At 43.7% G+C, this 27,221-nt stretch overlaps 1 protein-coding gene across 1 annotated transcript in view; it reads right to left on the reverse strand.

The window, feature by feature from the left end:
• Positions 1-27,221, reverse strand: part of LOC119140646 (SET-binding protein-like) — a 289,437-nt gene that overhangs the window by 123,166 nt on the left and 139,050 nt on the right. Inside the window, exon 3 of the mRNA XM_037372143.1 lies at positions 23,082-23,153. Within this exon, the coding sequence (XP_037228040.1) occupies positions 23,082-23,153 (72 nt within the window). The remainder of the gene's footprint in view (positions 1-23,081; positions 23,154-27,221) is intronic.

Genomic DNA, 27,221 nt, shown 5'->3' on the forward strand with positions numbered 1-27,221 from the left:
TACCCACATATAAACTCCAAACCCTTGTTTTTTCAGCTATGGCAAAGTTTCCCTGCTGGGAAACCTTTGGGCCTGTCCATTTGCCGTACAGTATGGTGAATACGACAACACGACAACAACAGCACTTTCACAATAACTGTGCTCTTTTGAACCTCCCCATTCAAGCCACTCCACTGATTACTCAGAAGAATGCAGACTCTTGTGTTATTTGATCAACACATATACTTTGAGCATTTAATCCCCTCAAATATTTTTCAATAATTCCCCTTAATTACAAGGAAAACACATTGAGTGATGCATGCATTGAAGAGCTTCCTGTCATGTCTCTCTTCCCCCCCCCCCCCCCCCCCCCCCAAATTAATGAAGAATTTGAATCACTTTTCAGCTTCTTAATCCTATAATCCTGGAAAGAATTTCCTCTCTTCCAAACCCTGGGGGTGGTAGGTTTATGCTTAGTACAGTACACCCCGGAGATCTTTTAGCAGGGTCTTTCCAGGGGAGTCCCAAATACCTGCATTCCTCAGCTGTGTGGCCAGCCTGTAACCCAGCCTCACCAAAACCACCTTGCTGGAGTGATCCAGGGATTGCCTTCTCCATGGGAGGTGTGAGGGTAACACAACACAGTAGCCACAAGGTGTTCAGAGAACCAAGCTTTGCCAGGAGGAACGGCTGCGTGGTGCCAAGCAGGACGCTTTTACCAACACATTTACTACATTCAATGAATCCATTCTCCCGGAGGAAAGAAAAAGGCAGGGAAAGGGCCACCTTGCTTATGCTGCATCCTTGCACCTCACTGCCTCCCCTTCTCTGGGGAGACTGAGGAATGATGGACAAGTCTGTACAACTGCTCGTGTTGGAAGTTGTCTCGAACCTGTTGGCTGTACAGTCTTTGCCTGGAAGGGAGCTGAGTGCATTTGCAGCACATGACGCTTTCCCCTGTGAGCACAGCGTACTCACTGCGCAACAGCTTCAGACTTGTCTGGTTTTGTTTGAAAAGAAAGCTTTGTTATTGCAATAAGATGGCTCTTTTTGCAACGAAATCAAAGTCCATGTTTTTCCTCCACCCAGTTTTCCTCTACTATCAAGGAACTCCAATGGCACATGAAGTACAAATTTTCCACCTTGTCTTTCCAGGCCGTTGTTTCTCAAGGGGTGGCCTGTGGATCTTTAGGGATCCATAAAATGTCAAAAATGGTGCATGGAACAACTGTAAATGTATAAAACCACAGTAACAACCCAAACCCTTCCCTTGTAATTTCATATGTGCCAGCAAGCAGACAGGGGAAAAGCAAGCTATAAATACTCCTTCAGAGTTTTGCAGCATTTTTAGCTGATTGTAAATCAAACACCTTGGGGCTCCCTTGACCAGAGCAGGTCTTGGCTTACTCTCCAAATGCCTAAGTGTTCTTTCATTGCAAGCAACAGAGAAATGCTGCTGCAAAGGCATCTGCTATTCACTCTCCCATTCTGGGTCATGCTCCTCAGTTCACTTTCTTTTCCTCATGCTTGTTAGTTCAAGTAACCATTGTTTTCTTAAGGGTTAGTTATCTAACCCCATTATAACCATTGTCATTACATTTTGGGCTAAAGTAACAACACTAAGGAACGGCTAGGAAACCTGAACAACCCTAAGTGTATCCCTGTCTTGCTGTGGTAAGATGCCATCACAGGGCTCAGTTGAAATACGGCTGGATCAAGAGGAGCACAGAGGACATGCTGATGTTCATGTGGACACAGCATGGATACAGTGAGCAGAGTAAGGACATGTGGGGCACGAGGGTGTTGCTTGCACATCATCTCTCTCCAGTTGAGGGAGTTCCTCAACTTGAAGGCAAATATTTCAGTGCTGGCTCAGCCTGAAAGCCTGGCCTCTTTTCAAAGGTTTGCACATTTTAGTGCAAATCTGATGATCAGTTTTATGATCTGACAATTGAAAAACTTGCTAACACCTTAATCACAGCTAAGCTGGCAGAAGATGATGAACAATTATGTCATATTGTGATGTATGACTGCTGCTTTACATTGCTGTGATAGACTCCAGTACCTATTTCATACCCAAACAGCCCATCTCGTGTTGCTCCTTCTACAGGGGCAATGACTTCATTGCTTGCCTGGCTGAAGCACCGTATCATAAGCACCAGCATAAAATAGAGGTCTATCATTGATGCAAAGTAACTGCCTTGTATTTTCCAAAATTCTTCACCTATTTTTGCCATAAACTTGCATTAAGTGAACAAAATTTTGCTATCATCAGAAGAGAGCTGACATAAAACTGATGGAAGGAATGCATCTCTAGGAATATTTTGCAGTATATATGGCAAGCTCCATACATATGACAGTAGCAGATGGGATACATGCTGCTGTCCTCTCTGGGAGAAAAGTTTCATTAAAGCGGACAGGACTGACAGTTTCTATCCAGACATTGTGTGTACATAGTGCCGCCCTCACCTCAAGCTTGGGAAGCAGCTGGGCAAGTTTAATGAACGAAGCCCATTAAAACCCCTAGGTTTGCAGCAGGGTGAACCAAGTCACAGGGAAGGTGTCACTTGCTGCAGGTCACACATCAATTCAGGACTGGAACTAGGGACAGAACCTAGGTAAAGAGCTGAAGGAGCAATATACTTTTTTGGGAAAAAAAATCTACATAAAATTGCCCAGGAAGTGTATTTTCTCATTCTGGATGAAAAAAATATCCAATTCTTTTTACTGTCTCATTTACGTTTTCTCCTTCACGCTTCCTCCCCTCCCCATCTCCCTCAATATAAAGTATGCTTTTCAGTAAGAAAATTTAAAACATTCCCTTGCAAAATAGCAGCATTTCATGGTTTTTTTTCCAGTTTATATCTTCAGTTTTGGAGCCAAAGTTATTGGGTGAATTTAATCCCAAAGTATGAACCATTTATTTGGGCAACGCTATACTTTTTTTCCACAATTTTTCTGGTAGAAATACAAAAAACCCCTAAATAATATTCACCAGTCCTTGCTAGGAAACCACATACCCATGCCTTTCTTGTGCTCTTGCTGCATTTGTCCTTGTAATAGTTGTATTATCAGCCATGACCCCAATGCTTACATGGCTCTTTAAAGCCCTGTGAGGACAATCATCCCCTCTCAAATAGTAGAAGAAAGTGAAATTCACTGCACAGAGGAATTGGCAAGCTTGTGGCAAGACAAAATAAACACTCTGGAAAGGGAGCCCTGGGGAGATGGCTCACCTCCAGCAGCACAGACCAAGGGCTTTTCTGTAGCCAGAGGAGTTTTTTACTCAATGAGCTGCACCCAGCAAAGACAATCTGGGAAGGTAACATCACAGCCTGCCAGGATGTACCAGAGCCTTCAGCTTGTGGGTTTGTTGCTCTGGAGGATGTTTGAAGAGGAGATGTGGGAGGGAGCACAGATATGTCCCCCGGCATGAGTGGGCTCTGATCCAGTAGTGTGCATGGGAGCACAGGGGTGGAGGGGAGTGACCCGTGCCATGTCTCTGCTCTCTGCCATGCACAGATGGACAAATTAGTAGGAAGAAAGGAGTCCAGCCACTGAAACAGCCCTTCTCCGTGCTTGCCTTGGTTTTCATTATTGGAAGACTCCCTGTTTATAAGATCTCAGGTGTGTTAAATAATAATAACAACAATAATAACTATAACAATAACAAAAACAAAAACAACAGCTATAATAATAATAAGAACAACCATTCTGATAAACACAGATTTTTATATTTTATTTTAGTTAATATTTTAATCTAAGACAAAACCCAGAGACTCCTATGCCTGTAGCAATCCCTCCTCTCAGCCCCAGCCTCCTCCCTCCATGGACAGCAGGGCCACCACTAGCAAAGAAAGAGCAAAGCCCGAGGGTGCTGGCAGGGCACAGCAGTCAGTGTGTCACTGTGATAATCTGCTTAAAGGAGGAGGCCAGGGCATAATTAAATATCCTGGCCTGAAGTCCTAATAGAGCAGCTGGAAGATCTGATGCTCTCCCCGTAATAAACTGTAGCTCATTTATTACTGCTTTGCATATGTATCTAGAAATGAGTTCAGCCCCAATCCCTGCCTCTCCCCATTCTCTATCACCAGAGATAACAACCTCCTGATCTCAGGTTATTGTTGTGATGGTGACACCTACTTTTATCTACATCTGAGAAGCCACAAAACTAAGCAAGCAGATTTTGTCACACTTTTTTACTGTGGCAGCCGCAAAATCATGTGTGGCAAAATCTTATTACAAAATCATTGCACATATGCAAAAAAAATAAGGAGAGCTGGCTTTGCAAAGCACACTTTTCTACAATTTTGTTCTCACATTATCAGGGAGGATGCTTTGAATTTCAAAATGTCCTTTAGCAATTCAGTGGGATTAATTGGGCTCACTGGGCTCCTCTAAAGAGAGGAAAAACTCTCCTGGCTTCTGTGAGTCCAACAAGACAGAGATGTTTTCTGTCTACTGATATATCAGAGACTTAATAACAGGGAGGTGAGAAAGCTGCTTAGCCTCATTTGCACACTGAGAGCATGAGAGAAGAGGGTATGAATAAATTTAGGGTATAGACTGGAAGAAGCAGTGGGGACAACCGACCGAATGAAGGTTAAGATGGAATTTAATAGATTTATGTTGAGAGGATTACAAGACACGGGGGACACACTCACTGTGAGCTGGATATGACAACCCAAGAGGCCCCGTCCAGTTTTACATTGGCCTGATTCAACCTCTGCACAAACGTCATTCAGATAGTACAGAGATGGGAGTGATAAGGATGGTTAGGATGCCTAGCATCCATGGCTTTCCTCAAATAGAGCTCTGTTTCAGTTGTATGGGCAGGCTGGAAATCCAGCTGGGACTAGATGCCCACTTTCTTGAGACAGTTAATAGTAGGGTGAAAACTGCACCCCTTGCCTTCCCTGTTTTCTTTTCTATATGTCTCCTCATAGGCCTGAATTTGAATAGCTTTCCTCACCCTTTGGCACCATCTATTTTTGATTCTTCCAGGTGAAATGGAATTTCCCGCTGATGTAAAGCATGATAGCTCCACTTGGGCCATGGAGTTACGTGAATGTAACACTGGCAGGAGATCAGTCAGGCCTTCAGATTCGGCAGACATTAACAGCTGAAGTTCATTCAAATGCTGTAGCTTCCACTTGGATTATCTCATCCTTTTGTCAGGTTAATCAAAATGTGCCTGGCTGCCTTATCCCTGATGCTCAAAGAACATGCCACATACTCTGACCTTTTGCATGTTGCAAAAGGTCTGTATTTCACATGCCAGCTATTCATCAATAAGAATGGATAAACCTAATGGCTTCCTGCAAGAATGCTATGTTTATAGAGATAAAGAGAAAAACAATCTGATAAAGGCACTGTCTTTGAGAGCAGCCATCATTTTCTCCTAACAAAAAATTCATTTTTGCTGGGAAGACAAATCAAGTCAGTCTCATAGACCTTTTTTTGTTTTTGCTTTCCAACTGAACGAAAGTAGCTGCAAGGTAAATAAAGTGCTAATTGTCAGGGGGCTGGAATTTGGGCAGGAGCAGACATTTTTCAGAACTCATTCTTAAGCAGAGGTAGTGGCATGCACCTTTAACATTCAGATGCCAAGCTCTCAGCAAGCAACTTCAACACCACCTTTATCTCTCTTCTATTTATACATTACACAAAGCTATTTTTTCCTGCGTTTAATTGCACATCAAAGGAACAACTGAATGGATCAGTTTGGGAGGTTGCTGATAGCAACGCTGAGGAATCCTGCAAATGCAGGTCTAAAATTTCAGTTCTTTCCAGTGGTATATTAGCTAATGTGGGGAAAGCCAGTGAAACACTTAGCAAGCAAAACCACCCTGGCTGTGCTTCTATTATTTGCAAGTTCAAGCTGGACACAGAGAAGATTAAATAACTATTTATTATATTAACTCCCTCTCTCTAAGCACACATTTCCTACTGAAGGAGACACCAATGTCAATGCTCATTTCAGTCTGTCATAGACATGATGACAGATCTTTGAAGACATTCAGGTGTCTCCGAGTCCATGAACGTGTCCTTAAAAATGGAGTATAGCCTCTAATTCATTCAGAGATGTATAAAATTAATCTCCCAGTTACCTTTAGGCCAAATATATTTGCCTTGGCAAATATGGATTTTGAAGGAGTGTTTCAGGATTACAGGAACACAAAAATCCCAACATTAAAATGGACTATATTTGACACAGGATCAGATTGAGCGTTTCACTGACTTGGTAAGTGAATAGAAGTGCCACAAACTACCTCAGCTAGATTAATACCATTTTCCCAGCACCAAGCCTATCTCCTCCAAGATTTTCACTCAAGAAAAGTAAACAAGCACAACTCCAGTCCAAGTTGCACAGCCTTTTTTGACATGTTGACTTGATTATTTTTCTCTGCTTCCCCAAGATTTTCAGCTCATACTGACTTAGCTTCTCTCAGATGAAACCTCCAGAAAAGCTGCTGATATTTCAAGACCCTTAAAACTCACTCCTTTGAATGTATCAATGTCAATTATTGTTTATTTATGAATGGAAAAGAATAGCAAAACACACCAAACCAGACTCAGGAAATAATGAATAGAGTTCCACATGCATAAATAAAACAATATACTTCCTATAGCTCTTACTTAATCTTAAAGGACTGTTTTGTTTTAAACCCAGCACCATTTTAGTAGGTTTTTTGTTCTACTACTGTTGTGCTACTTTTAAGTGGGAGAGGTATTTGACAAGTGAATCTTCAGTAATGACAACTGCATCTTTTATTGCCTTTTTTGAAAATATTGAGTTAACTCAGAATTTACTGAGCCTAACAACACTTGTGAGCATAAACTAAAACAATATGTTACTGGTACACATCGCATGAGAATTTATATAACATTAAACACAATGTAATCTGATGGCCAAACTTCGAGACACTTAAATACTGTTGGAAAACCTTTTACCTTCCTGAATTGGACATAATCCACCTCTGGGCTTTATTCCACTGCACACACATAAGTATAATTTACTATAATAATTTATAAAGGTGCATAAATTTGTAATAGAGTTGGTTTCCTTAAACCATTTCTGTTCGCTTCACTGGGACTTTCTGAAGAGCACACCATGCAAGGAGAAGGGTGCAGGTTTGGGGTGAGGTAGAGAAGCTGGAGGATGGCTCAGCCCTGACTGCCCGTGCTTCCTCATGCCACACAGCTCTGCACGGGTCAGTCCCATGAGGAATGCCTCCAAACAGCTTGAGAGAACATACCTGTTTGCAGATACAGCAAACTAATTACATGGAGCCAAATCTCCGTGGAAATAATAATAAAAAGAATTAGAATGTTCCAAACAGTACTCATCTGGGAATCTCAATTAGCTTAACAAACAGTAATTAATTTAGCTTCTTAACTCTCTGCAAGATAGAGAATTACTAATCTTCCCATTTTATGGATGGAGATATACGCATGCAGCAATGTCTGCAGGACACTAGCTGGGGTTAGACAGCACATCTTCTATGGCCTGTTCTCTGCTATGTGCTGTCTCCCATCATATCAACCTGTATCCTCCCTTCCTTTTTAAGCAAAACTATACTCTGCTGGTTTAGACCAAAGAAGAAATATCTCCAAAGTCTCCTAGAGATTAACGTAACCAAAGTCTGCAGAACTCGACACAAGACCTGCATTAAATACCACTGCTTGGTGTCCCCTGTGCTGTCATAGAAAATGTGTGCCGACAGGAACCTGCTGGATGTGACTTAGTAACCCAACAGTGAAGTTACCCTAATGAGGCTGATGAAAAATTTGGCTTTATTTATTTTGCTGTACACTGCTATTAACCAGCAGATGATCCTATAAAAAAAGTCAGATTAAACACCAGAAGGAAGACCTGTCTGCCTTTGACCAGGGCATGAAGTGCCGGGGCTCTGAGGGCAGCACTCCAACACGGCGAGATAATGGGTCCTTTCCTAAAATAAACACCAAGCCAACCATATCAACTGAGCTGCCTCTAGCTTTAGAATCCCTTTGCCATTTTAAATCTCCAGATGAGTGATTATATTGCAACACATACACAATTAGTATGTTGTGATCCCTCAATACTACTCCGCATGTATATAGAGGATGGGGAGGAATAAAGAAAAAGACCAGTGACATTGATACCAATTTTAACTGACCTTGATTTTCCTGCTTTCTGAAAAGGAAAATCTTTGGCTAGCCTCATGATATTAAAGATGTTTGTTTTAGCTGACGGTTAACTGAATATGGTATGGACTTCGCCACAGCTGAATTGCTAGCTGTTCAACAAATGCTCTCACACAAACTGCCTTTGAATGCGAGGCTGTCCTGCAGGTAAGACAGGAGGTAGGAGATGTTCTCATCTATTTTTAACTTGGTCACAAAGTAGGTTTGTGACTTGGAAAAATTATTTTTCATTGTGTCTTGGTTTCCCACAAAGAAAACAAGGCTTGCAGCTGGTGTCCATGGCAGCTGTGCTGCAGTGAATACAAAGTGGATGAAAAATGTTACTACTGGACTGTGTAAGGGGAGATTTCAGATCCACTCACATTTTGTAGTGATTTGGAGGACTGCATAAACTGCCAGGCAATGGGGAATCAGGTCCATTGCAGTGACACCACTGGAAAAAGGAACCGCATCACAGTATGGTCATCTCCTAAAGCCAAAGTCTGCTTTAATTTTCCCAATTTAGGGTTACTAAACAGTTCCCCTGCAAATTCCCTTTGCCACAGTTCTCTGACGTGAGCCAGCAGCTCGTCTGCTTTGTGTCTATTTGTGGCCAATATGAACTGCAATGGCTGAAAACACATCCAGAGTGTCTTACAGTTCCTGGTGACAAGGAAGGCTGTGAGCAGCAAAGTGTGTCACATACATACATTTGTCAGCTGTAATGCTGAAACGGATAGCAGGGTATGAAGAGTCGATAGCCTCACCTCTAGCTGATACTTCATGTGGTAGATCATGTTTCTGGGAGCTCCTTTGCCTGCTCCAGGGATGGCTAGAAACAAGTCCTGCTGCACCCTGGTGAGGATGTGCAGTTATCCCACCAGATGCCTGGGATCAAAAGGCGAGGGTAAACCAGGTACATGAGAAAGCCCTGCTTGAGCTATGTAAGTTTGTCAGTGCATACTCACAGCCCTGTGTTGGTCAGGAGGGCGCTATCATGACTTTGCTATTGCACCCTGCTTGCAGTGCTGTCCAGGTGCCTGCACCCAGGAGCTGGCTGTGAAGACAAGCTGGGAGGCAAAGCTAAGTGCAGGCCGCCAAAACCACGAGGTGGCTGGGAGCAAGACTGCTACGTGAAAATGCACCATCGCTGGGGCTCTAGAGAAGGCAGTCACTGCTACGGGAGGATGAAAGGGAGGGGAAGACATTACACATCTGAGAGATGAAGCCACCCCTGGGGGTCTCATGTAGGAGGACAAAGGAAATGTCATCCGACTTTGCCCAGCCCAGACCTGAGTGGCAAGGGAAGGGAATTCAACCAGCTTTTAAAATCTCTGGAAGATATCACAGCAGTTTGCATTCAAGTTGTCAGACAGGCAGATAGACTCCTTAAATGCCCATGGTTAGCCCTCTTCCCCAATTAGCAGGAGAAAAATCATAGCTCTTGTGCAAAGTGGCTATGGAGACGCCCATTAATTTCCATGGACTTGAATGTAAACAGTCTTGAAAAACTCCTGCTAACTTTCCAGGGAGAGTTGCTTTGAGTGTGCATGTGTCCTTGTGTGCCTTTGCTATCTGGAGAGACACATGGTCCCTCTTTCTCTCCATGAGACAAAAAGCAATCATTTTCAGAGCCATCACCCCCAGCAGATCCTAACTCCTTGAGAAACTACTTGGCTTCTTGGGAGGATTCTTTGTTTTTTAAACTCAGTGGCAGAAGGGGAAAGGAAGGTGTAGAGGGATTATAGAGGAATGAAGGCAGGTTAATTAACATTGATAACATACAGCTGTGGGCTGGCTTCAGGGGCGGTGGGTTGGCTGATGTGGATAAGGTGCAGCTGTGGCTGGTTCCTGCTAAGTAGTTAAATAGCACTGAGGAGTAGGAGAGAGAGGGGTTTGAAAGGGGTGAAAAATGCAGGATGAGGGAGTACTGAATGAAGAAGCAAGGTGGCAGTAGTAGTAGTAGCAGCAGCAGCAGCAGCAGCAGCAGCAGTGGCCTGGATGAGGAGAGGCTGGCTGGAAGAGTGATCCTGGAGAAAGAAAACCCCAATGCAGCAGAGGTAAGAAGCAGGGTGGGCTGGCCTGAAGGGGATGAAGAAACAACACAGACAGTAGATGAGTCTTTGAAACCTTGTGGGGGATTGGTAGCTGTGCTAGGGCAAGGCATGGTAACTACTTATTGGATTTAACCTGGTATGTAATGGTAAAAGCCTTGTTGCAGCTGGCTAGTTTTGGCAGTGCTGTGACAGGAAGGATCATCTTTGTATTCACAGAGTCACTGAGAACAGTAGCATCTTTTGCTCCCAAGAAACTCATCACCCTTTAGTGATACCCTGCCCTGGCTGGAAGCAAGCACAGAAGAGAGAGGAGGGCTATCCTGGGCTCTGAGCTGGGCCCAGGGAAAAGAAGTCATGAGGTGAAAGAGAGGCTTTCTTTATGCTGACTGTTCATTTGTAGAGCTTCTATTTGCCTAGGCAAGAGGCAGAAGCATGACTGTACTCAACAAATCATGGTGGAATTGGCAATTGGTGAAGTAATTGTTATTACAGCTGATAGAAAATTTCTGGTGTTGCCCATGTTTGCCTTAGGAATAATACTTGGACATTTAATTGGCTTGGTTCTCATGTAGCAGATTGCTCTTTTTTTTCCTTCTGGAGCGTATTAGGCCTGTATCTACAGACAGGAACTTTTGGATGTGCTTCCTTGGATCTCTGTGAGATGGGGGATGAAGCTTTGCACAAACTAAGCAGCGCAGGAGAAATGTGGAGAGAAAGGGTCTGATATAGGAAGTCAAGTCACTTCAATCTCTGTTCCTTCAGGTTTTTCATGTGCTCAACTCCAGCACTACCAAACAGCTCTGTGCTTGCAGCACCTAAAATATTGAGAGTTAAATGCAAGTATGGAAATTGCATGTTGTGATGTAACCAAAGGGTGGGTTTGGTGCTTCAGTCTGTGCAGGCAAAATTGCCTTCTCACACACAAATACTTGTGTGAGCACAGTCTGGCATATTTCTTGCACTATTTGATGAAAAGTTAGTAATGGCTGAGTCCATGTGCTCAGGAAACACTTCTCCTTCAACTGGCTGGACTCTCTAGTCAAAGCATCCTCATCCTGATTTGAGCCCTGTTCCAGAAATCCAACCTGAACCCCTGTGGGTCAGGCCTGCATGGACAGGGAAACTTCAGCTGGAGGCTTCTGAGTCTTTTTCCCCTTAAAAGCCTCACAAAAGCATTAATCTGCAGAGAGCAGCCAGGTTTTTGAGGCATATGAAATTGGGGAATGGCACTTCTTTAAGCTTTCATCAGAAAGAGCCGCTTGTCTTGGTGCTGAGACACAGGTTCGGTTCTGGTTTTACCTCTGCTCCTTGGGTCTAGTCTTAGCCTATTGATCTACCCTTCAGAGGATATCCCATTCTAGAAGCAAAAGCCTCTTTCTTTGACTAAGAGGCATGTCTGTAGGGCAGACAAGGCTGTGGAGGAAGGATGCCATTGTGCACTTACAGATCTCAGCAGACCAGAGGAGGTATAACTAAGCTGCCTTGATGTGAAACACTGTGGTGGCAGTAGCTCTGCAGCTGTGTGGAGGGATGGCTCCTTAATTATCAGAAAGTCATTTTTTAGTACATCTCCCTGGAAGCAGTGGGAAGATTTCTGAACCTGCCTGATTCAATCATTGACTGATTTCACTGGGATATGATCCATTTAAGTTTACAGCTCCTTTCCAAGGAGGAAGGAGCCTAGAGATGCTCATCCATAATATTCTCCATCATTGCAAATCAAAGGCAGCTCCATGTTTGGATGCTCTCAATGCCAAAGGGAGAGGGTGTTTGGCAGCATGGCTCCCAGAGATTTCTAGAGCTGCTGGATACAGGTTCCCATGTTTTTCGGGGGGGGGGGGGGGGGGGAATCTGTGACACGACTGAACACAAACCCTTCTTGTGAAGTGGTCTGGCATGTAATGGCAAAGGACATGCCAGAGGATCTGAAGGGACGTGGTGGCCCTTCAACACCTGGCATTGTGTGGCTGGACCAAATTATGGCCCCTCAAAGTCTGCAGTAAGGCTGGCCAGTATGGCCATCTGTAACACATCAAAGGAATTTGGGAACATCACAGGTTAGTGACTCAGAGACCAGAAGGACAGCTTCAGGATTAAGCCCCTGCTCCAGGGTATTAAGGACCCCCTCCAGAAGCACGGGGCTGGGGAATAGGCTCATTTTAAACAAGCAGGCACCTTTCCACCCCAAACAACCAGCTAATTATGGGTGACAGTGCCACAGTTAGCTTTTGCAGGGAATTAGTCTGACCCTCACATCTTTGTCTTCTGAGTTGCTGCTGTTATGCCAGACAGTGGCAGAGAACTTGGTGAGTCCTACAGAGCTTCAGAAGACCAAACCCATCTTCCTTAAAAGCAAACTTGAGACCAGGGGATGAAAAATAGGTAATTTCAACATAGGGGAGGTCAGCTCTTCGTTCCTTCACACCAAACAGGACTTATGGAAAATCCCACTTAAAAGAGTTAACAGGCTATGGCCAGCAATAAAAATGGAAGGAAAACATGGGCAGCCTTATGCCATTTGTTTTATCTACCAAGCTGAATGTTTTCCCTTCCAGTGACCACTTCGGAGTGCTTGACTCTGAGAAAAGTAATCTAGTGCCACAAGAAGCCAACAGGGAGATGCCTGCTTCCTTCACCCCAGTTTGGTGCAAGCCTTTGATTCACACCCAGCATGACCCTCTCTCTACAAAGGGGTACATCTTCCTGTTGGAGATGCAGTGCACTCCCAGGATGGGGTTTAAGAAGGTTGAGGTCTGCTCCCAGCCCTGCTGCTCTGTGCCATGACCAAATCACCTCACTTAGTGTTTTTTCTGTTCTCTGAAATGGGCATAACATCTTGCCCTGCCTTGTGAGATGCTGAGATTTATGTGTGAAAAGCATGATGTAAAAGCTAAGTATTGTTACATAAAGCAAGATGAAGCTATAAAAAGTCAAGGTAATATGGGTACCATTAAAATCCTGACACTGAGTGCTGTAAGTGACTTAAATTTGCTGCAGTGTTCCCTTTTATAAAGCCGAGGGAAATATTGCCTTGCAGATAAACATTGTGATGTGGTAAATGTCCAGAACTTAATAAAGTCCATTATAATTGACAAAAATGTAGCTTTCATTAGTTTATGAATGCCTTATTAAAAAAACAACCCAGAAAATGTTTTCCCTAAGCAAGTGTCAAGTGAGGGTAAACAATTTCTGCTAATACACCTTCATCTCTTCTCCAAGGCTGACTCTCCTGCAAAGGAAAGGCTCTTGTTACGTGTCCACAGCCTTCTTGCAAACCTCTGCTGCAATGCACCTACCCCGGTCACAGCTGGGTGTGCTAATGGGCACTGTGACCTTTTCCCACTGCTGCCCACCTGCCCTGGCCAACCCTTCGACTGCCACTTTTACCTTTTTAATGTCATACAGTCCTTGGGACAAAACCAATAATATTTGCTTTATGATACTCCAACTCCAACAGGGATTTTTTTATGGACTGCCACAATATCTTCTTAACTGTGGGCACACTGCTGATTATAGGGGTCATGTTGGCAGTGAGGGAATCTGTAATGTCTTTCCTTGTTCGTAGGACAGATACACTGGGAGTTCAAGTTTCTCTCTCCAGCTTCCGTCTCTTGGTGCTTTGATCCTGACCACCTTTTGAGAATAAAAGGTGATTCGGTCCCTGGTGTCTCTGTTAACACCATCCATAAAAGGATCAGTTTCCTTGTTACACAGGACAAGGCTGAGATGACAGAGTTGAAATAGGAGTAGCATGAAAAGAATATATCTTTTTAGTTAAAAAGGGCCAATCATTAACCATGTAAATGAGTGGCTACTGAGTTGTAATAACACATTCTGTTGCTCATTCGTGAAGAGGGGTGAGGAGAAAATGTTTTGAGGCTTCAAAAATTTTTTTTAGAGAATTACACATAATAGTGTTTCAGCACCACAAACCTGTGGACAGTATGATTGCAAAAAAGGATATTGAGGCTGTAAGAATATGGGCACAAAAAAGAGAATCCTGTTATCAAGTAAAATATCTGAAGGCCGTGGTTGATCATGTTTTTTTCTCTGACTTTTAAAAGCATCACATCCTCAAATTCAAACAAGCAGATGGTTGCCAGAAACACTCTGAAACCAGTAAGCTGCTTGTGTTGGACACAATTTTAGTTTCTTGGCCTCTTGACTCTCATATTGATTTTTATTTCATTTGGGTTTCATCCAAGGCAATTGGAGATGATTTAAGGTCACCAATGACCTCTGAATTTCAATGATGGCATTTTAGAGCATTTTATTTAAAAGAGGAGATAAGGGCAGAAATGGCCATTCACTCGCCATCCTACGGGAAAAAAATAAATATAATGACATCATTTGTGGTTTCAGTTGAAGCAGCTGAAGTAAGCTGCTGAGGCTGTACAGAGAAGAGGTGATACTGCTGGAGGGAGGAGTGTTTTGAAGAGTGTGCAACCATGGCATCACTTCCTTTTGTTGATAGTACACAGCCACAACCGATGAGAAATTCAGCTCTGACTCCATATTCTTGCAAAGTAGCAACCCTGAGCAACCCTAAGCCATACCTGCTCTTGGCTGAGTGTCTGAATTTCCATTTCTGCTCTCTGAAAGAGTGTAGAAATGTAATTTTTGATATGAAGTTGGGTCTTAGGAAAAACCAGTAGATAGCCTCATATTACATTGTCCCTGGCAACTCAGACTACTTGGAGTGTGTTAAACCTCCCAGTGAGAGATAATACATGTCTCTTGTTTCTCATCTAGACTTGCCAAGACATTGTCTTGAGCTTCATCTCCTAGGTGCTAAATGGCTTGTCATGCAGGAGATAAGCTGAAGCTCTCAGATGAAGGATAAGGCTGATAAATTTGCTCCTTGGGAGCAAGGAGGCCTCTGATGTTGTGGCTAAAGGTTGCCTGGAAGATAGAACTAAGTTGTTAATATCATCAAAAAAGATTCCAAGGTAGATACTTTGCAGAACATGTGCCTCTCTCCAAGGGGAAGACCCTGGCCACTGTTCGTCATGTTCCTCTGTATGCTGTGGGAAGTTTCTCAGACCCTGTGGGACAGCTGAGTGCGTGACCATGTTAGCTGAGTGAGTGACACAAGGTTCAGATGGCTTTATGTCAGGAGCCACATGGGCTGGGGTGCCACTCCTCCTATGACATGGCAAGGAAGGATCCTATGACAGGAGCGACCCAAAGAAAAAGGAGCCTCTGTCTTCATGGTGATTTCAGTAGGCTTTCTGCAAAGGAGTCTTCGTTACTACCAGCCTGCTCCATTCATACCTATTCAAGAGCTATTTATTACCCTTGTGCCCAATACCATCTGCAAGCACTGCAGGTCCTGACAACACTGAATCAGAGATGAGGCCACCTTCCTGAAGAGGGGAGCGAGGCACTGCAGAGGGTACTATTTCTCCTCATTCCCTCTTCCTGAGACATGTGTAAGGAAAGAAATTTTCCTCCCTCACCTTGTCAGGGGCTGTCATGAGCTCCTTCCAGCCATCTGAGGCTCCTGCTTTTATGCTTCCATTACTGTCATGCACCTTTTCCCAACCATGATGGCATGGTAGAGCCATTCCCTTCTCCCAAATGCCCACATCACCTCACATATCCTCACTGACATCATGCTCTGCTCTTGTCCACATTATTTTCTTATTAAAGAACCAGGAGCATCCTATAGGGCAGCTGCTGCCCAAATACAAGAGACCAGAACTGTAATATTCCTATATGAAGAGTAATGTGACAACTAATTTTGGTGGCTCATACATAAAATACCTATTTAATGTATCTGAATCTAGTAAAATCTGAAAAGAACTTGTAGGAAATCATGCCTATGTCTTAGTTAATGAAAACTCTGGGCTGCTTCTGGGAAGACTGACAATTGTAAAAACAATCTGCCAAATGTTCATTCACAGCTTCATTGCAAAGACCACCAAACTCACAAGGGTGTGTGTGAAAGCACATGTGGGAATGGGGAGCACCACATTTTCTTTTTTCCAAGGCAACCTGGCAGCCTGGAGGTGGCAGGAGAGCAAAGAAGAGATGCTCTTGATGCTGCCAGTACACCTCAATGCTGTGGGACTTCCCCACCCCCCCCCACTGATAACTTGTGCCTGAAGGCACCTCTGTAAGCAAACCACACAACCCTTCACTAACAATGTTGCTCATGATGCTTGGAGAAGGGTGCTGGAGGTCTCAAGCCATCCATCCACAGCCCGTCTCACCCTTCCCATGAAGAAGAGCACACTGAGATGTGGGTTAGTGTGGCTGGCCAGGTTGCTGTGCTGCCCCATTAGTGATGGATACTGGAGCTCTTTGCAGCTGGTTTTGCTGCACCCAGAAACCACAGAAAGCTGAAATGAAACTATATGCACCACATCTGCAGGTCGCACGTGCCCTGATACCCTTGTGTTTATGTTCAGGCTGATTATTATACACAGAAGGAGGATGTGCACAAAACATTAGTCCCTGGGGGATAGCACGCTGTAGCGATTTTCAAGCTGGTTGCTCTGCAAGTAAAAGCCAGGGTGCTAGCAAGCAATGCCTGCAGAGTTTTATGCCTTGATTTCAGCTTTGTGGATCAATATTAACAGTAATATTGTATTTCCAGGGCATACTCAACTGACAGAACTATCGATTATTTGGTCTGTAGCAGTGCATTGATACTTGATAGCAAACTGGGGCACTGAAAAAATAAATGTGCAGTTGTTAACAAGCAACACGGGGCATTGAGTTTCAGTGATACAACTGGGATATCACTTCCTTTGTCTAAAATGAAACATCTTTAACATGTCAAAAATATAATTTACTTATCTGACTTACTGAAATACCTGGGGAAAATACCTCACTGAAACCTGCAGATTAAGGTCATGTTTCAAAATATGGGCCAAATTCAATTGATAATTTCATCCTCACTGTGACTAAACACTTGAGCTATTTTTGAAGGGAAAATACTGTTTATGTTTAAACATGTATCAGATAATCTTGTGCATGAACAGATTTCAGTGAAAGAAAAGATAATGAAATATTACACTTTGGTTACAGTAGTTGAGCCAAAGTTTTTTCACCTAGGTTTTTGATTTAGTATGAAAAAGTATACACACACATGTATATATACATACAAACATATATAAATATATATAATTGGATAAGGTGAAGTCAAAATAAAACTTTATCAAAGTGTTTACTTATATTTGAAAGACATAATGTTATATCCATCCATGAGCTGTTTTATTATATATAAGCTTACACTTGTCTCCTATGAACATGTTTAACTATCAACCACCAAACCATTTAAAGGAAATCATAGAACACCAATCCTATAGCTGTCACCTATTGATAAATGAACCTCCCTATGGTGAAGGAGAAAGAAATACTTTCTATGAGGAAAAATAATGGGTGGAACTTGCTGTTGCAGGGAAGAGCACATCGATGACTTATCAGTCTTTTTATCTGAGCTTGGAGGGGCAGGGGAGGTGACTGGTAAATATACAGGAAATGTACCTCTGCTACACATAGCCTTTCTCTGGGATAATATAGCCTTTTCTCTGCTATCAGGATCAAGGGAGGCTGAACCAGCCTCTGATAGCAGCTCCCCGATCCCACTGCTGACAAATGGAGTTGAGGATGATGGAATAGTTTCTTAGTTGGGCCTGAGCTTCTTCAGCCACTAGTAAACTAAATGTGCTCAGAAATATTCCCAGACATCGAGGCCAACTGGCACAGAATGTTTTTTATTTCTGCTCACAACCATGTCTTGACTTCCCTAACGCAGCAGCTAAATGCAAGCAGCTCACTGGGATGAACCCTGATCCATGCTGAGGGACGATTTACGAGCTTTCTAGTTGTCATGGACCAAAAGTGTGCCAAGGACTGGTCTAGTAGTTTGAGTATACCCAGTCACACTCCCATGAACAGTCCCAGAGCTTAAGACAGATGTAGCCTAAAACATTAGTATGACATATGTCCTTCTTCCTCTTTTCCTGCCCAAGATCATCTCTTTCCAGCCAGGAGAAGGGAATTGTATGGCTCTAAATTTGGTTATAACAATAATCTTTTATTGATTCATGAAATCACTCTTATTCAGTGAGAAACTGGAGATCGCTGCTGTCTGCAATCTAAGAATAATTGCAAAGAATCAGATGTTATGTGTTTAAAATGACAAAGATGTTTTATGTGGGGAGCTTAACTTCATAAACAAACCACTGCCCTATTTTTCCCATCCCACACCACTGTCATCTGCCTGATACTACATCTTCACCATTTCCAAGTTTAAATTGCATACCCCCAAAAAAGCATCCCGCCTCAAGTGCTTGCCCTATGCTCTAACCATGCTAAATTGGAGGACCATAAAATGTCCCATTGGAACTTCTGTGCTGAGCTGCCCAAGGCAAAGCAAGTCTGTTTTCATGGGTCCCTCTGAGCTACAAGAAACTGAACATAAGCTCTTTACTTTGAGAAGAATTAACTATATCAGGGCAGGGACCATCTGGCAGAAGGCTTAACAGGATTAATGCAAACCCACACCAAGAGGAAAGATCTTGGTATGATGCTTCCCAAGTCTGAGCACCCTTCTATACCCCACAGGCACACAAGCACTACAAGGCAGTGGAAGGAGGCAGAGGAAACATTTCGTACCTACACCTTCTTCAACACACACACCACAAAGCCTTCTCAGTGGAAAGGTTTCAAAGCTGCTATCACTCCCAGATGGGAGCTGTTCAGAGGAACCCATCCCTCTGAATGGTTTTATTCATGATGCTTGTAACCATGGACATCACCTGTGCAGCAACGGACTTGTGGTTTGCAGGTGGAGCTTGGGAGGGAGCACCTTATCATAGTGAGCCAGCTGTATTTTGGCAATGGCACTTCCTTGGTGAACAGACAGCATCAAGGCTGCCATCCACCCTTTGCAGTGCCTGGTTTGCCCAAAGAAAAGATGGTGGAGACTTGTGTCAGGCAGCTGGTGCCTTCTCCTGGATCCTACCTGGACACCTCCCTGGCCTTGGCAGCGGCAGGTGAAAGCACTGTGTGGGCTCACAGCCTCAACATTGCACAGTGGCTCCTTAACTCAGGAAGCTATAATGCCAGGAGGATGTCAGATGACTGCGTGCCAACAGAATCAAATACCTTATGATCTTATGATCTAGTGTAAAAGGTAGGAGGAGTGGGAAGTCCAGCAGGCACCTGATTGAAGAGGCTGGGGGAGATAAGATATGACAGTGTCCTGCTGTGTATTTCTTCCACCTCCATAACCTTCTCATTTTCAAAGAGTTTCCATAGGGCTGTGGCAGCTACTGTTCTCCAGACCCCACTACACTGACAGCAGTTTGGGCTTCACACACCACCAGCCCTTCTTCTTCCCATTGGGAAAATGAGCAGCTTGTTTGGCTTCAACAGCAAACAAAACACGTACAAGTCAGCTACCCCCATGCTAACCATGTGCAGGGCTATGCTATATACTCCACAACCAGGATGGGCTGCCTGGACATGCCGACCTGCTCAGGTAAGCCCAAATGCATTTACATTGAACTTCACAAACATGTGTCCATCCTTCTTTGCAGAGATGACCACAGCAGCTAGATCAAACTTTGGCACAACTGTTACCGATGTGCAGAGGCAGCAACGAACGTTTCGTTTCTTTAAGGAAGGAATGCTTATCTTTCTTAAAGCTCATTCCTTTATGACCCATTATCAAGAGGGATAAAGATTCATATTGACCATTAAGATAAAAAGGAGGCTAATGTAAACCTACAGCAAAGTTTAAGGATTAATCCTGCACAGGTAGGTAGGTAAGATCAGTGGAAAATTTGTTCTTGTTTCTGTTTGGCTCCATAAAAAAGAGAAATAATATCAGGGCTGTGCATTTTTTTAAAACCTGCATTTTTTTTCCTAAAAAGGGTTGAAAATGGTTTAAGCATTACTGTTGTTATCTCAGAAATGACAGACATTTCCATGTGAATGTTTCCCTTTGCAGTCAGACACCCATATTCACCATGTGCGTACCTTTGATTTGGAGACCGCAGCTCCCCTACAGTCCAAGGACTCGGGGTTCATTTTGTGTAGATCTTTCTGCCAAAATGGGGTTATTAGTGACAGAAAATATTGCAAGGTCACCCACAGCCTTGATAGAAATGGAGAGCAAGAGAATAATAGGGAGAAGCTGTAAACTGTAATATCCTACTGTAGTTGACAAACCTGAGTGTATTTGGATTTCACTTCCCTGTTTTCAAATGATTGTCCTGGCCCGAGTGATTAACCACCGGAATATACCAAAGAAGGTTATTCACAGGAAGGATCTCATGATTAAAAGGCTATTCCTGGCGCTCTTTCCATCACATCATAATCTGTTCACTAATATGGTTTGAGATCTCAGCTGTTCAAAAGGTCATAAGATGTTACCGCTAAGTATCACTCTGTTCAGCCGAAGGCGTTTTTGCTCTGTGCAGCAGGCAGAGAAATGCAATAGCAAAGCCTTCAAATCTGTTTGTATAATAGATGAAGTCTTTGCTATATGGCATTTATCTTCCTTCAGGGAGTGACACCTGATAAATAAATCTCTAGTTCCCAGTGAATTTAAATAAAACAAAGGCAAATTACATCCCTGCACATTGTAAATACAGAACTCCGGAGAACATGAGAGTTCCCACTCTCCCACTATTGCCTTTTCTACAAAATCTATAAAGTGTTGACCACCCTCAAATTTGCCAAAATCAAGGCAGTCCAAAACTCTGAGTACATTACGAAGTATATAGCGATAACATAGGAGGGACTAAAAGATACATCGCTTAGCTAGATTAATGAAATGTTAAAATTACTTCTTTTTTCTTTAAGTTAGCAAAAAGCAAAATTAAAAGAAATTAGGGTTATTAGCATATCAATACGAATAATGGAGTGAAAACGGGAGGAAATCTAGTAAATGGGGAGATGTGTTTCCCAGAGAATAACACTAGGGGGGACAATTTTCAAACATCCTGGGATGAATAAAATACGGAACCACATCCTACCCAACACCACCACATTGGCCAGTTGGTCTCTGTTGTACTGCAATGTGCCGGTGGCAGTGGGCCCACCAGTCCTGCTACCATGCCCATCCCTGGATGCCAGCCATCACCTCCAGCACCAGCCACAGCCACTTCTCTGGCCATCCTGCGTCCAAGCAGTTCAACATGGGCAAACCCACAGATCTCTGCCCAAAACAGCAGGGAGAGAGGTTACCACTGCCAACAACTACCTGCCACCTGAAGCTCTTGTCTAGCAGGCTGGCAGAGCTAGCTTCTGTGAGCATTACCATTGGAAAAAAGCACTGTTTTGTGTCTCATGCACACCTGAAGAGTCGTCACAATCAAATGAAAGCCCTCAGCATTTCCCAAACTATCTACCCTGGATCTCCAGAGGCAGAGCTCTACGCCAGGACCAACAGACAGTTTCTTTAACTGCAACTGGCAGTCATTTTGCTCCTCTCCATGCTTTCAAAGCTGAAAGCCATCAAAGATTAGCAGAAAAAATCACAACTATTTTTTCCCTAAGAAGCAGTACTGGTAATAGGCTTCAGGAAAAATCCTCCAAAATGCAAGTGATAAGCGTAGACTGTGTGAAGGCTGACAGGTCTGATTATAATTATCACTGCAAGGGGACCAGCAGTAACCGCCCTTTTGGAAGACAATGACAATTCCTGGAAGGGAACGTGCAAGTGAATTATCATAAACAAAATCATTGCAAGTGGAATTGTCTTTCAATGAGAAACTAAATAAGGCCCTGATCTGAGGGGGAAAAAAACCCTCAAAACAATGAGCACTTATTAAAAAGTTCATCCCAACAGAAAATGGCACTCAATCATGTGCTTGAGTTTCACTGACTTCAGGATGATGGGAGTAAAAGAATGGAGCGGGACACATGAGGCATGAGATGGAGTCATGCATTTAAGAGGTTTTTGGAAATCAAAGGTATCTTTTGAAACCCTACTTAGAGAATGTACGCTCTGCAATGTAATATGAACAGAGACACCCATAGGGCGTGTTGGTCCAGACTGAGCTAAATGTTCAAAACTAAGACAAAACTCAGGCAGCCTTGTCCCAACCTTTCCCCCTTCCTCATATCCTAGTGGGAGGAAATCCAGAATCAACACAGAGCTCTTCAAATTGCATCTGTACACTGAGTTCCTCAAATTGCATCTATATATTGACTGAAATATCACATTAGCTTTCCAACAGGGTTTTAAGGTAGATATGGTAGGTAAGAATTCCTTCAAGATCATCCTGCCCTAACTTTATTTGTGCTCTCTCTGACAGCATTACATTTTTCTTAGGCTGCAAGTTGTTTTGGCATTTCTTATTCTATTTCCATTGGAAACTCAGAAATAGAGAAACTTGGGCAAACTGGAATGAGGGTAGCAGTACAGTAGCTTTTTCTTTCTGAACACAGGGAAATAGATATTATCTTCTTAATAGTGGGCTATAACTGCAGAGGAGATGAAGAACAGAGCCTCAGAGTCAAAGGCAGTTCTAGGAGTTTCAGTCTCATTATATCTCAATGGAATTAAGCAAATAAATTGTGCAAGGAGACATGGAAGCTAACTACGCAAATGGCCTATTTAAGGCTCTTGCTTCCTATTTAGGTCCTGATGTCAGGAGGTTGATAACAATTATTCACACATAGATCATTTTGATACAATATAAACTGTTCTCAAACCCAAGCCATCATCATGGCATGCATTAAAAAGAAGCCCTATTTAACTTGATCTTTTTAGATCTTTTTGTTTAGCACTTGGAATATCAGTTTTGTGCTACACACATCCTAAATCTCATGTCTAACACTGCAAGAATGGGTTTGGAAAGGAAAAAGGAATAAACAAAACCCTTCACAGCCATAACCCTTTGTTCTTACCTTGTTCACAGATTTCGTCACTGGACTCTGCACAGGGAACCCACACTCTCTTCCCAAATTCTTCATCTGACTCTGTGGCATTTCCCAGAGCAAAGAGAAAAAAGAAAACCTTGATTGTGGGAATGACTGTGCAGAAAATGGTCACAAGCATCCAAAGTTTTGCTCTACTTTTCTCCATTTCCTTAACATCTTTCTGCGTGCCCACCACCACCTGCCAGCCAGGCCCCTCTGAGCATTCAGTTCTGGGGTTCACCCTAGGCCCCGCTCAGTTTTGGAGGGTCCCCCAAGCTTCTCCTTAACCCACACAGATGCTTACATTTCTCCTCCCATGTAGCCCTGGTAAATACATCGGCATCATGAGGCCATCACGGCTTTCCCTGGCAGCTGCGGGGCTTTCAACAAGGTGTGATGGCAGGGAGCGGTGCCATGGATTCCTATGACAACCCACATCAGAAAGGCTTAGGAAGAGCAGCAAGGTGTCACGGGGTGCTAACCCGCCTGCTTTGTTGAAGAGTTAAATCAGGGAGCTGAAGCCAAGGACTACCACACTGCAAAACCATTTAGAACAGGGTAAGTGCTTGTGATTCAGCGTTGTGACTGCAGCAAGCCTGCTCTGCCCTGTGCTTCTGCACTTCGGGTATGAAAATGAGATCTTCCTCTCCTCTTCTTCCCCTCCCGTCTCTCTCCCCTCTTTGTCCACCTCTCCATCCCTTCACATAAAGGTGAAATATTTTACATTTTCACCTGTGGTGATGCAGATCAGAGAGTGTTTGCTTTGCTTTTCACTGATTTTGCCCAAGGCATCCTTTTAAGAGGCAGTCTGTGCAAAGATAATAGGTGGCACAATTCTCTGTAGCTGGAATCAGCAACAAATCAGCCATCTGCCACTCCAGGGGTCTGAGATTAACCCAGCTACTGGACTGTGATTGCAAAGTAGTTGCACATTTAGATTACAGAAATGTGAGGTTACCGGTCCAAAAAAATAAAAGACCTGAAGTGGGGAAGGTGTGGAAGATAGCCTTGGAAGAGTCCTCTGGATTAACACTTCGAGACACAAGTCATCTCATAACAACCCCAAGCAGACAACATTTCTCATTATAAAGTGTTAAAAGGATGAAGGATTTGAAGGAAGCAACTTGAGACTCGTGAGACATCATGTTTCAGGGAAATATATCCAAAGACACCTCTTTGATACAGGTGGAAATAAAAACAAAGGCATTCAGCTGCCTTGTCAATGCCTTGCAATGCTCCTTGGGAAGTATGGCCAGATACATATCCAGATGGCTTACTTGGACCACCTGGAAAATACAAGAGTAACATTTTTGTCCCAAGATAGACAAGGTCCATTGTAGAGGAATGAAGCTGGGTTAATTATCATTGATAATATACAGCTGTGGGCTGCCTGGATGAGGAGAGACTAGGAGAAGGCAGCAGAGGGACTGGCACGAAGAGTGTGTTGGTATGTGATGGTAAAAGACCTTGTTGCAGCTGGCTAATTTGGAGAGTGCTGCAACACTCCAGAGCATTGTCAAGATATCAAGGAAATGAAAAAGGTCTACATCCTGAAATATCAAAGTTTAGGAAGGTCTCCTCATATGCTGTCCTCAGTTTACCTTCCTGAATAACAGTCACCACACATTTCTATTTTGCGCACGTGGATGCTGTTAGTCCACATTAATTTTTGCCCATATCTTTAGGATAGTCTCTATAAATCTGTTGGGAATTGTTATTTGGTAACTGAAGTATTAAGAGGTTTAAATCGGTGGTAAACACAAGCTGGCTCCACATCTAAAAGCCTGAACCGTCCTCTGCGCAGGTGCACAGTGGGTTAGGACAGCTACCAGGGTCTCCTCTGCTCACTTTGATGTGGGCTTTAATCCCCACTCCTGGCATATGCTTTTGTAGGTTGGAATCCCATGGTCAGGGATCTCAGGTTAAAAAGAGGAGTTTGTGCCCAGAGAAAGAGGTGCAGCTGCAGCCAAAAGTATCTGCAAGAACTTCTGGGAAACTGAGGCAAGGTCTGCATGGTATGTGTCCTTGGAGAGGATGGTAGCTTAAATACACAACTTATCTCATTAAGTCCAAGGAGGCAACTGAAAAGCAAACAGCAAGCACATGTGTGCATACAAAACCACATATTTTTATGGATGTACTTTATTCACAGAGAACAGGTAGTATGGGGTGGAAGGTACGATGGCACACTGATTACTCTAAGTTAAAAGTTGACATTTGCCATGGTTTCTTCACCCTCTCCAAGGTTTCCTGGGCCAAGCGCTACACACCCCTCTTTTGCAACAAATTAAAAAGAGCAAGAAGAGACAACAGCATCTTCTCTGTGCAAGCCCAAGTTGAGCTGTGGCAACTACATGGTACAAGGCACAGCCGAGAGCTGAGAAAGAGCAAGGGATCAGTTGCTGCAGACATCCTACTCCATACAAAACCTGCTAGTCTCACCTCAGAAATGAGTGCACCTCCTAGCAACGTTAATTTGGGACTGAGCTTTTGATCCTCCAGGGGAAAGACCATTGATCTGTGAGGAGCTGTGAGAAGAAGAGGGTGAGGAGAGCAGGCTGGATAACACCTTTAAGTCTCCCTAAATTCCTCACTGTTTATCACAGTATTTCCAAAAGGCACTGCTTGGGCAGAAATAGGTGCTCCAAAACCAGGTCTACGTGTCTGAAATCAAAAGTGAGTTTTGAAGTGGTTTGGATATATACTAGAGCATGGTTTTCAGGTGAGAGAGAGGTCACAGGGATCACCCCACACCTGGGACTACAAACTGGGCCAAGCTAACAACCCAACAACCCGCAAGCTTCTGAGATGCAGCAAGTTAACGAGCCTCTGCCCGTGCTTTAGAAAGGTCTCCTTGAACTTGACCTGCTGGCTGCATGAGTGCCAAAACTGCTGACAAAACAGGATCTGGACCCATTTTCAAACCCAGTGGCAGGAGTTTTCTCTTGTGCCCATCTCCAGTTTCTGTAATGCCAACCTAAAACTCCAGATGCAAATGCTAGAATGAACCAGAACGGAGCGTGTGCACGGTGGGGGGAAGATCTTTGCATTCAGCTTCAGCTATTGAACTACTACAAGAATGCTTGTGCTGATAATAATTTAAAAAATGTTTAAAAAATATCAACACCCCATTAAAAAAAAAAAAAGGCACTTTCATGTACTTTTTCCTAGCCTGTGAATGGAGGGAAGAGGGGACCAAAACAGGGAAAAACCTCTCCTTTCAGACAAAAATCACAGCAAAACTCCAGCCCATCCCTTGCAATTTAATCAAACTTATGAACTGCTGTTGAAGTTTCAGCCCTATATGATTTTGGGGTCTTTTTTTTTTTATTCAGGCAGGCTTTGCAGGAAGGGGCTTTTGCAGCTGAAGCACTGACACTGCATTAACCAGGCGCCCAGCTGAGCTGTGGAGCTGCTTGGAAGTTGCCTGTCTCCCAGCAAATGAGAGGCGAACACCGACACAGGCTATGCTGCACCTTGCAGAGATTCATGTGTCCTACAAGTAACCTTGCATCAGGATACAGAGCCACGAGTGCAGCCTTATGGGTACGGAGAGAGGAGGAGGAGGACAGCAAGGAGGAGGGGAAGGAGTGGCAACAGGAAAACAATCAGAAAACTCCCTGGGAATCAGGTCTTCTCTTCCTCCCTAGGAAAAATTAAAAAAATACAAAATCCCTCTCTGATATGGAGATGGCAGGAGGGGATGAGCACACTCACCCCTTCTCCGCTTATAATCCTTTCCAGCGAGCATCATAACAGACACACATGGGCTGGGAACTGGCTACAAACAGCATTTCTGCCAGACGCTTGCCACGCTGCACCAGCTCCGGGGTACACGATGCTGTCCCCCTTCCTCCCCCTCTCCACCCTGAGTCGCCAGCAAGGGTCCCCTCTCTCTCCCAGAACCCCTAAATATCACGGGGGGTAGATGAGGGAGTAAAGGATCACATTTAAAAGGGGAAAGGGAAGCAGGGAGGAGGGAGAACACCCTTGAGCCCGGCCAGCGGCCCCAGCCATTCGCATTCCCGGCACGTTTCTCTGCTCTCCAGCGCAGCCCAGCTTCGAAATATTAGTGCGGCGCAGAGTGCCATTTTCGAGTCGCAGCAGCTCCTTCTTGGCACTGGTTCA

Source organism: Falco rusticolus, chromosome W (genome assembly GCF_015220075.1).
Source record: "Falco rusticolus isolate bFalRus1 chromosome W, bFalRus1.pri, whole genome shotgun sequence".
Taxonomy (NCBI): domain Eukaryota; kingdom Metazoa; phylum Chordata; class Aves; order Falconiformes; family Falconidae; genus Falco; species Falco rusticolus.